The following is a 13697-nucleotide window of genomic DNA, read 5'->3' on the forward strand; positions in this document are numbered from 1 at the left end:
TTTATGAGAATTTAAGAAAAATTCCAACTAAAAAGAATGAGTCAAAATGAAGTAAATCTTGAAAGTTAGGGGAAAAAATAGTGAGACACATGAACATGTTAGAAAAAGGTTGCATTGCATGGGAGAGTTGAAGGGTTGGAGTGTGGAGTTGAAAGAGGAATTGCGATTCCCGCCAATGCAAGATATTTTCTCTAAGTTGCAAAATAAAGGGCCGATCGAGTCCCGGATTTCACGGACAGCTATGTGTCAAGAATCGCGACATTGCATCAGAAAAGCACATGACCCTCGTGTTTATTACCTATAAATACCCGAACCCGCATCTGCTATTTCTCATCCACTACGTTGTACAACAACATTATTTCCTCTTCTGTTGTTGTGCTACTGTTTCATAGTCCATGTTCTTGGTTTTTGAGGCTCTTGGTCTTTAGGGGTTGATTCATTTGATCTTTGTAGTTGTTCGTTTTTGTTTTTGTGGGTGTTTCTTGGATTGAGGATTAGGAAGAGAGAAGATGACGGTTGGGGCTGGGATTTCTGTGAGTAATGGGAGGTTGAATGTGTTGGGAGAGAACATTCTGAGTGATGTTCATGAGAACATTATTGTGACGCCGGCAAGCGGTGGACTCTTGACCAATGGAGCTTTCATCGGCGTCCAGTCTAATCAGATTGGCAGCCGAAGGGTCTTCCCTGTTGGCAAACTCCAGTCAGTTCTTTTCTCTTTCATTTGTATTTTTTGCCATGCCAAAAATTCATCTTGTTGAAGTTTCTTAAGCTGGTGTAAGAACATGGGTTGTCATGGGTTTGGAGGGATTTTCCTTCCCAATTGCATCTCAAGTTGCAAATTCCATGATCTGTTTTCTATACGAATTTATGAAAAATTGAATTTTTATGGTGTATGGTAGATCTGATTTGTATGATAATGATTTTCCAGGGATTTGAGATTTATGTGTGTCTTCCGATTCAAGTTATGGTGGATGACGCAGAGGATGGGCACATGTGGCCAAGACATTCCTTTTGAAACCCAATTCTTGATTGTTGAAGGACGGGACGGTGCACATTTTGGTGAAGAAGGGGGGGAAGAATCGGCATTGTATGTTGTTTTCTTGCCCATTTTAGAGGGAGATTTTAGGGCTGTTCTTCAGGGAAATGCAAACAATGAGCTGGAGATATGTTTGGAGAGTGGTGCGTGGTTTTGAGTTATCTTTCCACCCTTTCCAGTTACTTGGATCTTTCCTTTTCTCACATGTGTTAATAATTGAGGTTTGTAGGAGATCCTGCTGTGCAAGATTTTGATGGGAGCCATCTAGTTTTTGTTGGAGCTGGATCAGATCCATTTGACGTCATCACAAATGCAGTCAAGTATGTTTTGCTATAAATTTCTCTTTAAGTCCGCAGACATATCTTTGATGATTAACTAAAATGAGACATCTTAAGATTCATGTTGAGATTTTGAGAACATATTCTCAATTAATGCAGGACTGTGGAGGGACATTTGCAGACATTCTGTCACCGTGAGAGGAAAAAGGTGGGAGTAATCATACCCAACTCGTACTGCCATTTTACTGTAATCTGGGGAAGAAAGTCTTAAACTTGATCATATTCTAAATCTTGCACGTTATCTTGATTCAGATGCCAGATATGTTGAACTGGTTTGGATGGTGTACATGGGATGCTTTCTATACTAATGTCACTGCGGAGGGAGTGAAGCAGGGTTTGGAGAGGTAACCTTGTTTCCAACAGTATACTAGCATATGATATATGTCGACAACGTCTAAGAAGCTATTCTATATCTTATTGCAGTTTGGAGCGAGGTGGGATTCCCCCGAAGTTCGTCATCATTGATGATGGATGGCAATCAGTTGGCATGGATCCAACCAGTGAGAAGGCACAAGCCGACAACTCGGCCAAGTAAGTATAATGATTTCATCTTTGTTGTTTGTGCTTGCTGTTCTTTTCTCTTTTCTCTTTTCTCGACTAACGGTTTAGTTTAATCTTTGTCCTGTCCAGCTTCGCAAACAGGCTAACTAATATCAAGGAGAACCACAAATTTCAAAAGGATGGGAAAGAGGGTGAAAGGGTAGACGATCCAGCAATGGGAATTAGCCACATTGTTACTGAAATTAAAGATCAGCATTCTGTCAAGTATGACATCCGACACTTGTAATACTTTTACTTCTTGTGGTTATACCAAAAGCAATTCTATATGATGCATTATCAACCGTGCAGGTACGCATATGTTTGGCATGCGTTGGCGGGATACTGGGGTGGTGTCAGGCCTGGCATGGCTGGGATGGAACACTACGAATCCAAGATGGCTTATCCCGTTTCTTCTCCAGGAGTTCAGTCAAATGAACCATGTGATGCTTTAAACAGCATGACCAAGACTGGCCTAGGACTAGTTAATCCTGAGAAAGTCTATAATTTCTACAACGAGCTGCATTCATATCTTGCATCGGCTGGTATTGATGGAGTCAAAGTAGATGTCCAGAACATCCTTGAAACTCTCGGGGCAGGCCATGGTGGAAGAGTGAAGCTGGCTAGAAAGTACCACCAAGCATTGGAGGCATCCATTTCAAGGAATTTCCCTGATAATGGTATCATTTCCTGCATGAGTCACAACACAGACGGCTTGTACAGGTGACTAATGAATTGTCTGATTTTCCATTTGGGCATTTGGTTTTACTGTATCATAATCTCATGTAGTTTCTAGATTGGTGACTCAAGTTGTGATATATTTGCAGTGCAAAGCGAACAGCTGTCATCAGAGCATCAGATGATTTTTGGCCAAGAGATCCAGCATCACACACCATTCACATTGCATCAGTTGCTTATAACACCATCTTTCTAGGGGAGTTTATGCAGCCGGATTGGGATATGTTTCACGTAAGCTGATGACCTGATCACCTGTTTGTTAATGAATTTCTGGATAATACGTATTCCGTGCTAATAGTTATACTAATCTGATTGCAGAGTTTGCATGAAATGGCTGAATATCATGGAGCTGCACGTGCTGTGGGCGGTTGTGCTATATACGTCAGGTGTTGTAACCGTACATGAGATTTTGTTATGGAATAATATATTTTCCGAAGCATGTTTCCTTATGTTGGAAAATGGATATGTATGCAGTGACAAACCTGGGCAGCATGACTTTAACCTTCTCAAGAAGCTTGTACTTCCTGATGGTTCCATATTGAGGGCTAAACTTCCAGGAAGACCGACACGTGATTGCCTGTTCTCGGATCCTGCCAGAGACGGAAAGAGGTGCTGCCGAAACTTCCTTTCAACCTTATATTTTGAAGATCTTCATCCAATTAGAGTTTCTTTGTATCTAATAACTACAATAATTCCACTGCAGTTTGTTAAAGATTTGGAATCTTAATGACCACAATGGAGTTGTGGGGGTCTTTAACTGCCAAGGAGCTGGTTGGTGTAAAGTCGGAAAGAAGAATCTCATTCATGATGAACAACCCGGCACAATAACCGGAATCATTCGAGCTAAAGACGTCGACTATCTTCCAAGAGTTGCTGGTGATAGATGGAACGGAGATGCCGTTGTGTACTCTCATTTACACGGTACTTTCTGCTATATCAATTATGATGATACCTCTGAAAGCAGTCCCTCCCCAATGCAAAAGTAAAACAGAACAGAAAAAGAGCCTATCTAATGATAGTTTGTGCTGACGTTTAAATATACAATTCTGTGCTGCAGGAGAATTGGTTTATCTTGCCAAAAATACGTCTCTGCCTATTACACTAAAGGCGCGAGAATATGAAGTGTTCACGGTTGTCCCCGTCAAGCAGTTGTCCAACAGAACTGCTTTTGCACCAATTGGTCTCACCAAAATGTTCAATTCTGGAGGAGCAATCAAAGAATTAAATGATGAAGCGGAAAAGCCTGGAACCGTCAACATGAAAGTTCGCGGTTGTGGTATGTTTGGAGCTTATTCATCTGTGAAACCGAAAAGAATCCAAGTTGATGCCAAGGAAGCCGAGTTTGAATATGATGAAGCTTCCGGGCTTATTACATTTGCTTTGCAAATTCCAGAAAAGGAGATGTACCTCTGGGATGTGACTGTTGAACTGTGAAGAAGTTAATGGAACCTCGTCAAACAAGACCGAATTCTCTAGTAGAATTCTTGTTTCCAATGTACCAATTTTCCCTTCAATTTCCTTTTTTCTTTTGCCCCTTTCAACATCCCACGCGTTGTCTCCTACGGCGAAGTTTGTTTCTTGTCTGTGTATGTCGAGATCGAGAGGACTCGGTAGGAGGTTACATAATGTAGGCATTAGGTGTTTCATGGATCCCTGTAAGACATGAATGGATGAGTATTAAAGCTGACAAGCTCAATTATCTCAGTCCAAACCATCAGCTTCGAAGCTGTTACTCCCAGAATATCTGGTTAACATATTCAATGATCAACACTTCTTCAATCCTAAGATTATCGTTCTCTCTGCTTTGCTTTCAATGATCTGCAGCCACTTCATTCTGAAAGCGTCTTATCTTCATACTAAATGTTCTATAATTTTCCAGCCTGAATGGATATATGATGCCATACGTGAAATGGTTATTAACATTGTAACTTCAAGTCGAATAATGCATAATTATCGAAGCACGTATTGCTTCAATTAGTTTAAAGCCTTTGCATTACCCTGAATTCTTGATCAATTGAAATGGCGTTAGCAGCTCAATGCTCTAACAAAACCAATTTGGCTCACAAAACATCCTTATACCACCAACTGCTAACGTGGGGGTGGACTGTCTTGTTTCTCGCATATCCAAAATGCACATGTTTGCCCCAACTAGCTAGTCTGCCGCCATGCGTCTTGCCCACAATTTTGGAACCTGCCGACGCATCCCTTAATGGCAAGGAGCATCTTTAGCCTTTGCATTGTAGCATTTCGTATATGCCCGCAACACCCGTCTCATGTTCAATGCTCTCCTGGTGCATCCTCGACGCACACATTCGTCGTGTTTGTCTTCTATGCGTCACCCGAGTAAGACCGCATCATAAGTCCGATGCTTATTTGATATGCCAACATCACGCGTTGATCCCACACGACATGCTCAACATGTCTTCTTGTCTTTCGGCGTGACTTCACAATTTGCCCACAGTGTGGTATTGTCCCACGACCACTCATCTTAGCTATTAGACCCCCGTGCCATGGCTAGAACCCAATAGTGCATGCCACGAGCGGTGTTGTCACTAATATCCCATAGCCCGCAGGGCAACCTTGCACATCACATGAACATCTCGGTCGCTTTTGTGCCCAACGTAGGCCATCCTAGTCCTACGCCGTTCGTCCGGTTCCTATACCTTCCAGGGACTCTAAACACTCATTTAAGATACCTAGAGTTGGCTCTTGAAAGCCCCCAACATGTCCCAAAGAGATGCGCATTTATTGTCGACGTTGCTACTGTTCTACACGGGGAGGCTGGCTGGAGCTCACCACTGCATCTCCCCCTTATAATAGGCTTAAAAATATTTTCCCCTATTCCAAGAGTAGACATTGAAATGGCCAAATAGCACACCTTTTTTCGTATCTCCCTCAACTGACGTCCAAATCACGTGCCGCTTGAACCGTTGCGTATCCTACGACTTCTACATCATAACCCAAGAGTTTCAACCTCATCCAATCATCCATCATTGAGGAATTGCCCACGCAATATTTGAAACCATAGTCTTGCTACTGATCTGGCAGACTCGAAACATCATCGTCGTTTCCTACTCAAACGGAATCGTCTTACTCTAAAATATCTTGGAGGTGTTCCGAACACCCCAAGGATCTTGCGTTTGAAACAGTTTTGCAAATCTCCAAGGATAAAACACTCTACTTCATGCATTTGTCTCCTGTTCGCGCACATGATGGCGTTCTCGACGCCCTTATATCTCCATATCCAAATGACTTCAGACTTGGCGGATAGCATGCCCGCATCAATGAAGTTTCCATATGAACAGTATTAAAAACCCCAATCGATAAGAGTCTTTACTTGATGGTCATTTGCGCAGCTACATGCCGGGCATCCCCTAGTTGCCTGCACGTCCTCCGCAAGTCACTACGGTCGTCTTGCCTAAAGAGCGACCAGTGACACATAGGGAGAGAAGACACATGCATCTTGAAAAACAGAGTGGTGATGTAACAAACCATGCTAGATGTATAAAAGCAAGCTAAATTGTTGAACTAAACCAAGATGACATAGTAGTTGATTCATAGTACTTTTTCCCATACAAAAGAGTGACTCATATTTCAGAAGGATTTAAACTTAAGCTTAATGGTTCATACACTTGCATCTTAGAAGCTAGGTACAACCACACTCACTGCGTTACACAGAGGCGTCTAAAAACCTAGCATTCCTAATGAGAGAACTTGAGTTAATCTGGAATATATGCAGTTGAAAGAGTCAGTTGAAAAGTGCCATTAATATTCATTTCTTACATACCCCGGACTCTCAACACAATTTTTTTTTTTTTTTTTTTTTTTGCATATGGAGGTAGATTCCAGATGTTCCAAATATTGGAATTTGGAAATAACCAAAAAAAAGCTAACGACCACGTCCACGGCCCCGACCACGTCCTCTGCCCCGACCACGACCCAAAGGTCTCCCTGTATATGACGTGTATTACGAACATGAAAACCACAGTTGATGGAAAAAACATGAAAGCAAATGTGAAAATATCAGCCGGAATAAACTTCATTACCTGCAGTTGGCTTTTTGGGCTTAACTCTTGGGGTCTCTTCAACAAGTAAAGTTTCAAGATTTAAGCTGTCAGGAAGAATATAGTAGCGAATTGTATTTCCCCTAACGCTCAAATGGTCAAGCGTAATTGGGTTCTTTCCTTTTGGTATGAGTTTAACAGTCTTCAAATGTGTATTCATGCTGACATCAACTCCTACCATAAACATCAAAACAATCACTAAAATAATTCATTTCATACATCTAACCTGTGTAGATGAAAAGACATGGATAACAAACGCAAAAATATGATAGAACAACAATAGCCACCCCCATAAACTTGCAAAGAATATCCAATAGAGTGCATTTTCAACTGAATTTAGGAATCCCTTTATGTAGTATGATAGCACCAAAAAATGATACAAAATAAAGATTTGCAGGAGTGGTAGACAATGAAATTTTAAAGCTCCAATTATTCATTCCTCCAAGCCATTTTCCGTCTTCCCCAACTATAAGCTGCTAAAGATAGAACTAATTTTCCTCATCTACAAGTATGACTGACAAGTGTTAATAGTACTGATATTTATCCTAGATATGGGTATATTCGCTAACAATTTATCTGTTTGTCTTTACTGCAGGAGGGCTTAACAATCCAGCCCCCTCATCCCAAAAACGAGCTGGGCTTTCACTTGTCTCTTGGGCCCAGCTGATGGCCCAATGCTATTTTCGTACCAACACCTCCCCTCTCATGGAAAAAGAAAAAAGAAAAACCACAAAAAAAAAGAAAAAAAGAAGAACAAGAACAAGAACAAGAAGCCACTTTGAAGTAGAAGCTTAAAAGACCAAAAAGCTTTCCATTTAGTATGATATGAAAACATCACGAAGAATAATAGGACTATGGTCATACAAACGTGCATGCAAGGGTCTCGGGTGAGCATAGCAAGAAGCAATCGGAAGCTACTCTCTATGGTATATTAGGAGTACTTTATAACAATGACTATTCACAATCAAACCTAGTGCAGTTATAGTGGCAAAGAAACCGCAACCCAAACTAGTGTAGTTATAGTGGCAAAGAAACAACTTGTAAGATAGCTTTCACAAGATGAAAGTCTGACCTACTAGTACAGACGACACATTGGCCAGATAGCTTTCACAAGATGAAAGTGTGACCTACTAGTACAGACGACACATCGGCTGTTTCAAAATATTAGGAACTGAAGGTCCCATCTATATGGTGAGTAGAGACATTAAAGCAAGTAGATGGTGGAAATTAAGAAAATGAAAAGGAAAAGGTAAAGGTAAAGAACCATGACAAGAGAAATGTGGTGAGACACGATGCAGACAGCGGTTTATGAAACTATATCCTTTGCACTGGAAGATACTGATATGCTAGCATCTAAGTATGAAATATAACAATTAATCACCACGCTTCAGTGATGTGCTTATCTACAGATTGCGGAAGCGGAAACAGAAGCAAACGAATATAAGCAAAATAATAAAAAATAAAAAATGTCACACTTATTCTCTCAGTCTCAACGCCACATTTGTGCCTCTTTTAAGAATTAAAATATTGAAATTACCATACGAGAAACAACTACACTCCAATTATATTCTCAATCCAAGAGCAAAGCCAACCAAAATGCTTACTAGAAGCTGTTAAGCGAAAAGAAGATACCTGTAATGGTTCCATGAACGACAGTGCCGTTCTTGAGTTCAATTGAGACAGTTTCGTTATTTAACTTCATCAAGAATCTGCCCAACAAGAAAATACCATAAAAAAAAGACAACGAATCAATTCCAAACTTACATATAAAAAGTATTCAATCTGAATTAATAAGAGAATGAAAGAAGAAAAAGAAGAAAACAAGAGGGATTAATCATACCTTACGAGCTTCATCGTTGCTCGGATCTGGTGGGTAGCTACTGAGTAGCTAGGGCTCCAAAAATTGAAATCTAAAACAATGGGGAGGGAGCGGGAGGTGCATCTATAATTTTATTAGATTAACAATTATTGAAAGCGTCAGAAAACACAATGCGACTCTTACACTAACTCGCGTTTCTTACCATTTCATCAGGGAAGAGAGGAGGGGACCTGGGTCCCCCCACCATGCTTCGCCTTAATTAATTAACCCACACCCACCCTAAAGCTCAGTCTTTAATTAATAACAATATAATTATATATCTATTATTGAAATAAAACTACAGCTACTGTTACTCCAAAAATGTAGTGTTTGGCTACTTTACTCCAAAAATGTTTGATACCATGAAAAATAAAATAATCAAACAAGCCGAGGTTGATAAACTACTTAATTAGTTGAAGGAATTGCACTTCAATATCGATTGTGATATGTATACGAGAATAAAATTTATTAGATTTATGGGAGTGGTATTTCGATTAATATTTTTAAATATTTATGTAAGTTGGAATTACATGAATATGAGGTTTAGTTTTAGATAATAATAAAATATTATATTGCTCATTCATATTATATAATTGTTATAAAATAATATTACATAAAGTTATTTGAATAAAAGTAGAGTATGAAGTTGGAGCTTTATGCTGAAAAATGATGAGATTTGAAGCAGAAGGTAAAATAAGATTTGCAACACACAATCGGCTGTTATATGATAAGGTCCAAGGTTGTAACCTATCTATAAGAGGGAAAGAGAGAAACAATCAAGTCGAATCCACGTCTACAAATCCCGGCTGACACGTGCCTCCTCACTACTCTTTCCTTAAGCTTACAAAGACACCAATCTTTGTCATTCCCATTGCTCCATTTGGTTCCTGATTTCTGCTTCATAGTGAAGATTCTCGGCCCAGATGGAAAAACATCACATCACGGAGCTGGAGCCCCGCCACTTCTCCGGGAGGACGGTGCTTCTCGCGTCCATTGCTGGAGTGATAATCGGTGGTCCACTGCTCGCGTTGATGGGAATCAGCTTCCTCGCTACTGTGACTCTGCTCCTCGTAGCCTCACCACTGTTGTTAATATTCAGTCCCGTGCTGTTCGGCGCAGCGTGCGTCTTAGCTCTGGCGGTGATCGGGTTCGCGGCTGCCGGGGCCATGGCGGTCGCGGGAGTGTCCGCGGTTGCCTGGGTTGTCCGCTCGTTTACGAGCAGGAGAGCCGTGCAGTTCCGCAGCGGTCTCGGCGTTTCTGATAAGTTGATCGAGGGTGGCGATGAGGAGGAGCAGGGGAAGGATTGGGCAGGGTATATTCAGCAGAAACCGTATCTCCCGCACGAGAACGTACTGATCAATAGAGGCTAGAACTTTGGGATACTGATCATGAGTGCATAGTCTACGGCAGGAACGAGATATATCTGTACATGATGTAATGATGGTTCATTTTGACTGGCTTTGTTGTTTTAGTTCTTTTATCTTTCTTTCCTCGTATTAGTACTATTGTACTATGTTTATTTCAGAGCTGAAACAAGAACATAATCTGCAAGATTCATGTTTATGTCATTCTTGTTCTTTGATAATTCGTCTGGTTATTTCAGTTTCGGATGATGATTCCAAATGTCAGGTAAAGATTTAAAGAGCAAAGTGAAATTTGGTAAAAAGGTTCAAGAATGCTGAGGTAATTGGGGGTAAAAGTGGAGAGGGACAGACTAAAAACTTGGAATGAGTTAAGAGTGTCAGCTGTATGACCAGAAAACGTGGGGAAAAGAGTGAAACAACCTGGAGTGAAGCAAGGGTGGCCTAGTTTTATTTATGTAACAAAAGTTTACTATTTAGCCCCTGAGTTGGATTTGCTCATAGATTTTACCCCAAACCGTAAACTGGCAATCAAGTTGAGATCATCAAACGTTAAGATGAAAAGCATTGCAAGAAGATGTAAGTCTGATTGGCAACCTAAATCTTTTCCGCCTAAAAGGGTTCTTGGCTAGTTGAATCCCACAGGGACAGGGGATTGTTAACGGACCAAAGCCCTGAGTCTTTGGGAAAATAGCGAGAAATAATGAGGGATTAATGAAGAATTACAAGGAGCGTATTAATATTATCTGGACCGTCCGTGTAGGTAAAAAGAGTTCGAAAAAACTTGCCTGTCAAACAATCCTAGCTTTCTTTCAGATCTACTGTAATAGACCTGACTTTCTCTTACCATTGGCAGTTCACACATGTATAAATAATTCAGTTGAAATAACGACATTGGTGTCTAAGTGCGTATTTAGAGCATCATGGGAGGAAGAGATAGGAATGAACCCATCCCTTTACTGCAACTGGGCGTCATATCGTCGCCTGCCCATGAGTTGCCCAGTTCTTCCGATCATTCAGTCAACTCCCACCATGAAAGAACCGGTTTGTCATCTCTTTTCCATGATGCTCTTTATTTATTTATATTCCCATTGATTTAATAAATGTTTTCCCCATTGCTTGTGTTGATTCTTGGGAAAAAAATTGCATTCTGAAGGGACTGCATGGACAGCGGTGGCTCATATCATAACAGGAGTAATAGGGTCTGGGGTGCTGTCCCTGGCCTGGAGCATGGCGCAGTTGGGCTGGATTTGGGGTCCGGTTTTGATGGTTTTCTTCGCATCTGTTACTTTGGCATCTACTTTTCTCCTCTGCAATTGCTACAGATCTCCAGACCCTGACAATGGTCCTGACAGGAATAAATCCTATATTGATGCTGTTAGACAGAATTTAGGTGTGTATCCATTTATATCCGTGAATGAGTTAATCAGGAATTCAAGAGTAAATCAGGATTTGGTCTAAAACTGCTCCAACCACAAAGATATGGGCAGCGGCATTTTATTGCGAGGATTGCCCAGGACGAGTTTTTCCTTTGTTTTTCATCCTGATTGTTTCATCTGATCTTCAAAAACTGTTTCTGAGGTTTGAGAGAATTTGGCATTGCAGGAACGAAGAGTGCTTGGATATGTGGGCTGCTCATACAGCTGAATCTCTACGGGACAGGAGTTGCGTATACTATTACTACTGCTATCTGCATGAGGTTCCTGTTCCTACCATTATCTTGGACTGAACTTGATTTCTTGATTGTGATGCCAAGCCCTTCAACTGTTTGTTTGATGAAAGGTTCTCTATACTAAAATCTGGAACTGTAAATGAAGCTTAAGTATTGCCATGTAGTGATGAAGTTTCTTCGTACATATAATATAATCTACTCTAACCAATTTGGAATGATTCCTTTCCTGATATACAGTGCGATACAGAGATCAAACTGTTATCACAAGCATGGACATGACGCACCTTGTGAATTTGGAACTACACAGTACATGCTGGCTTTTGGAGCAATTGAAATATTTATGTCTCAGATACCTGATTTACATAGTATGGGGTGGCTCTCTGTCCTTGCTGCTATCATGTCCTTTGCCTATTCTTCAATCGGATTGGGGCTTGGAGCTGCAAAAGTCATAGGTAGATTTCTTGACCTGTTATGTCATTTTAGCACCATACTTGCTTGTCTCTGCCAACAACTACAAAGTATTAGGGAAAGTAGTAGATGATAAACATGTCAAACAATCAGATCTTGAAGTCTGTTTTGTCTGCCGCTTCGTCATTTTCAGGAAACAATGTAATTGAGGGTAGCATTTATGGAGTTTCAACTTCCACCATAATCCAGAAAGTGTGGCAAGTTTCTCAAGCAGTCGGAGATATAGCTTTTGCATATCCATACTGCATAATTCTTCTTGAAATACAGGTACAGGCCTTTGCACGTCAACATGCATATAATCCTGTCTTTTTTTATTTTTATTTTTTGAGGATAATCCTGTCTAAAAACGAGGAAAAGGAAAAAAAGGGATATGCAGACTAACTTAATCCGTAAACTTTCCAAATGTGAAGGATACTTTGAAATCACCTCCACCAGAGAGGGAGACCATGAAGAAGGCATCACTGATTTCAGTCTGTATCACCACTTTCTTTTATCTTAGCTGTGGAGGCTTAGGATATGCAGCGTTTGGAGATCAAACACCAGGCGATCTCTTGACCGGATTCAGCGGCTACGGCCCCTACTGGCTGATCAACTTCGCTAACGCCTGTGTTGTTCTACACTTAATTGGAGGGTATCAGGTAAACAATGAAGTGAATCAGCCAAAAGAACTGCAATTGTGCCCACTACGATCTATTAATCAGCATCACTTGATTTAGCTCCACATTGAATGAACATTCTTGCTGACAAGCTCACCCAATATCCTTGTACTGTCAATATTCAGGTCTATTGTCAACCATTATTTGCAGTGGTTGACAAATGGCTGGCCGAGCAGTTTCCCCAGAGCTCGTTTGTCAACAGAGAGTACAGCGTGAAACTTCCGGCAGTGCCAGCTTTGAGTCTAAATCTTCAGAGGCTGTGCTTCCGGACGGTTTACGTTGTATCAACAACAGGAGTCGCTATGGTATTCCCATATTTCAACCAGGTTCTGGGAGTTCTGGGCACCATCAACTTTTGGCCATTGTCCATATATTTTCCAGTGGAAATGTGGTTGAGGCAGAACAACATAGAATCCTGGACAACACAGTGGATTCTTCTCAGGACTTTTGGCTTTCTTTGCTTTTTACTAAACATGTACATGCTCGCTGGATCAATACAGGGAATCCTGACTGCTAGATTCAGTTAGGAAGGATTCGATGAAATAGGATCAGACACAAAACAGATTCATACTGGGATACTGATATGCCTGGTCACTATACTGAACATAAAACAGGCTTCAGGATGAAGAATCTTCACGTGGAGCAAAACGGTTACCTAATTTGGTATATAGCTGTTTCGATCTTTTCCATTATAGTCTAGAGAAAGCTCTTTAAGAAGGAACTTAATAGCTCAATAACTTTTAACTCCAAGTCTGGGATTTACTAAGTGACTTCTGATATCAAAGCTTTCCTTTCCCTTTCGGACAGTTCAGCCATTAAGGAAAGCGTCTGCGATTTTTCCATTTTCATTTCCAAGAAAGGTTGCTCTAAGTTACTAACGTTTGAGGCTGATCCGACCCCACATCAAGGTGACAGGATTCGCTTCTCTGCCTGAAGGAGCCGAAGCCACTCGACTGATAAGAAGAGGCT

The 13697-nt window shown here is 40.9% G+C and overlaps 4 protein-coding genes across 4 annotated transcripts; 3 read left to right on the forward strand and 1 right to left on the reverse strand.

Moving 5' to 3' along the window:
- The first annotated feature begins 329 nt into the window (after nucleotides 1-329).
- On the forward strand, nucleotides 330-4434 carry LOC105175015 (putative galactinol--sucrose galactosyltransferase 1). The gene is made up of 13 exons (XM_011097310.3): nucleotides 330-700; nucleotides 929-1179; nucleotides 1266-1356; nucleotides 1474-1522; nucleotides 1627-1718; nucleotides 1798-1905; nucleotides 2005-2139; nucleotides 2224-2634; nucleotides 2739-2880; nucleotides 2968-3035; nucleotides 3124-3258; nucleotides 3353-3570; nucleotides 3707-4434. Exons 1-13 carry the CDS (start codon nucleotides 510-512, stop codon nucleotides 4081-4083), a joined length of 2268 nt encoding a protein of 755 aa, XP_011095612.1. The 5' UTR covers nucleotides 330-509; the 3' UTR covers nucleotides 4084-4434.
- Nucleotides 4435-6169: 1735 nt separating this feature from the next.
- Nucleotides 6170-8673, reverse strand: LOC105175016 (small nuclear ribonucleoprotein SmD1a). Its single transcript, XM_011097311.3, has 4 exons — nucleotides 8554-8673; nucleotides 8346-8422; nucleotides 6696-6887; nucleotides 6170-6600 (listed from the first exon to the last, which is right to left on the reverse strand). The coding sequence occupies exons 1-4, from the start codon at nucleotides 8565-8567 to the stop codon at nucleotides 6539-6541; spliced, it is 345 nt and encodes a 114-aa protein (XP_011095613.1). The 5' UTR covers nucleotides 8568-8673; the 3' UTR covers nucleotides 6170-6538.
- Nucleotides 8674-9494: 821 nt separating this feature from the next.
- Nucleotides 9495-9941, forward strand: LOC105175017 (glycine-rich protein / oleosin). The gene has a single exon (XM_011097312.3). The coding sequence runs from the start codon at nucleotides 9495-9497 to the stop codon at nucleotides 9939-9941; it is 447 nt and encodes a 148-aa protein (XP_011095614.1).
- A 479-nt stretch (nucleotides 9942-10420) lies between these two features.
- On the forward strand, nucleotides 10421-13623 carry LOC105175171 (putative amino acid permease 7). Its single transcript, XM_011097518.3, has 7 exons — nucleotides 10421-10976; nucleotides 11089-11325; nucleotides 11538-11631; nucleotides 11842-12056; nucleotides 12206-12339; nucleotides 12483-12710; nucleotides 12854-13623. The coding sequence occupies exons 1-7, from the start codon at nucleotides 10856-10858 to the stop codon at nucleotides 13253-13255; spliced, it is 1431 nt and encodes a 476-aa protein (XP_011095820.2). The 5' UTR covers nucleotides 10421-10855; the 3' UTR covers nucleotides 13256-13623.
- Nucleotides 13624-13697: the final 74 nt, after the last annotated feature.

This window comes from Sesamum indicum, linkage group LG12 (assembly GCF_026168435.1).
Source record: "Sesamum indicum cultivar Baizhima isolate 11 linkage group LG12, ASM2616843v1, whole genome shotgun sequence".
In the NCBI taxonomy this organism is placed as follows: domain Eukaryota; kingdom Viridiplantae; phylum Streptophyta; class Magnoliopsida; order Lamiales; family Pedaliaceae; genus Sesamum; species Sesamum indicum.

What these genes read in the sequence shown, in the direction of transcription:
- LOC105175171 (XM_011097518.3), top strand. Translation starts at nt 10,856, where the DNA reads ATGGGAGGAAGAGATAGGAATGAACCCATCCCTTTACTGCAACTGGGC. An exon ending in CTCCCACCATGAAAGAACCG is followed by an intron (nt 10,977 to 11,088) that starts GTTTGTCATCTC and finishes TGCATTCTGAAG; the next exon opens with GGACTGCATGGACAGCGGTG. An exon ending in TGGAGCTGCAAAAGTCATAG is followed by an intron (nt 12,057 to 12,205) that starts GTAGATTTCTTG and finishes CGTCATTTTCAG; the next exon opens with GAAACAATGTAATTGAGGGT.
- LOC105175017 (XM_011097312.3), top strand. Translation starts at nt 9,495, where the DNA reads ATGGAAAAACATCACATCACGGAGCTGGAGCCCCGCCACTTCTCCGGG.
- LOC105175015 (XM_011097310.3), top strand. Translation starts at nt 510, where the DNA reads ATGACGGTTGGGGCTGGGATTTCTGTGAGTAATGGGAGGTTGAATGTG. An exon ending in CAAGCCGACAACTCGGCCAA is followed by an intron (nt 1,906 to 2,004) that starts GTAAGTATAATG and finishes TGTCCTGTCCAG; the next exon opens with CTTCGCAAACAGGCTAACTA. An exon ending in AAAGATCAGCATTCTGTCAA is followed by an intron (nt 2,140 to 2,223) that starts GTATGACATCCG and finishes TCAACCGTGCAG; the next exon opens with GTACGCATATGTTTGGCATG.
- LOC105175016 (XM_011097311.3), bottom strand. An exon ending in CGTTCATGGAACCATTACAG is followed by an intron (nt 6,888 to 8,345) that starts GTATCTTCTTTT and finishes TGTTTATGGTAG; the next exon opens with GAGTTGATGTCAGCATGAAT. An exon ending in GCCCAAAAAGCCAACTGCAG is followed by an intron (nt 6,601 to 6,695) that starts GTAATGAAGTTT and finishes CGTCATATACAG; the next exon opens with GGAGACCTTTGGGTCGTGGT.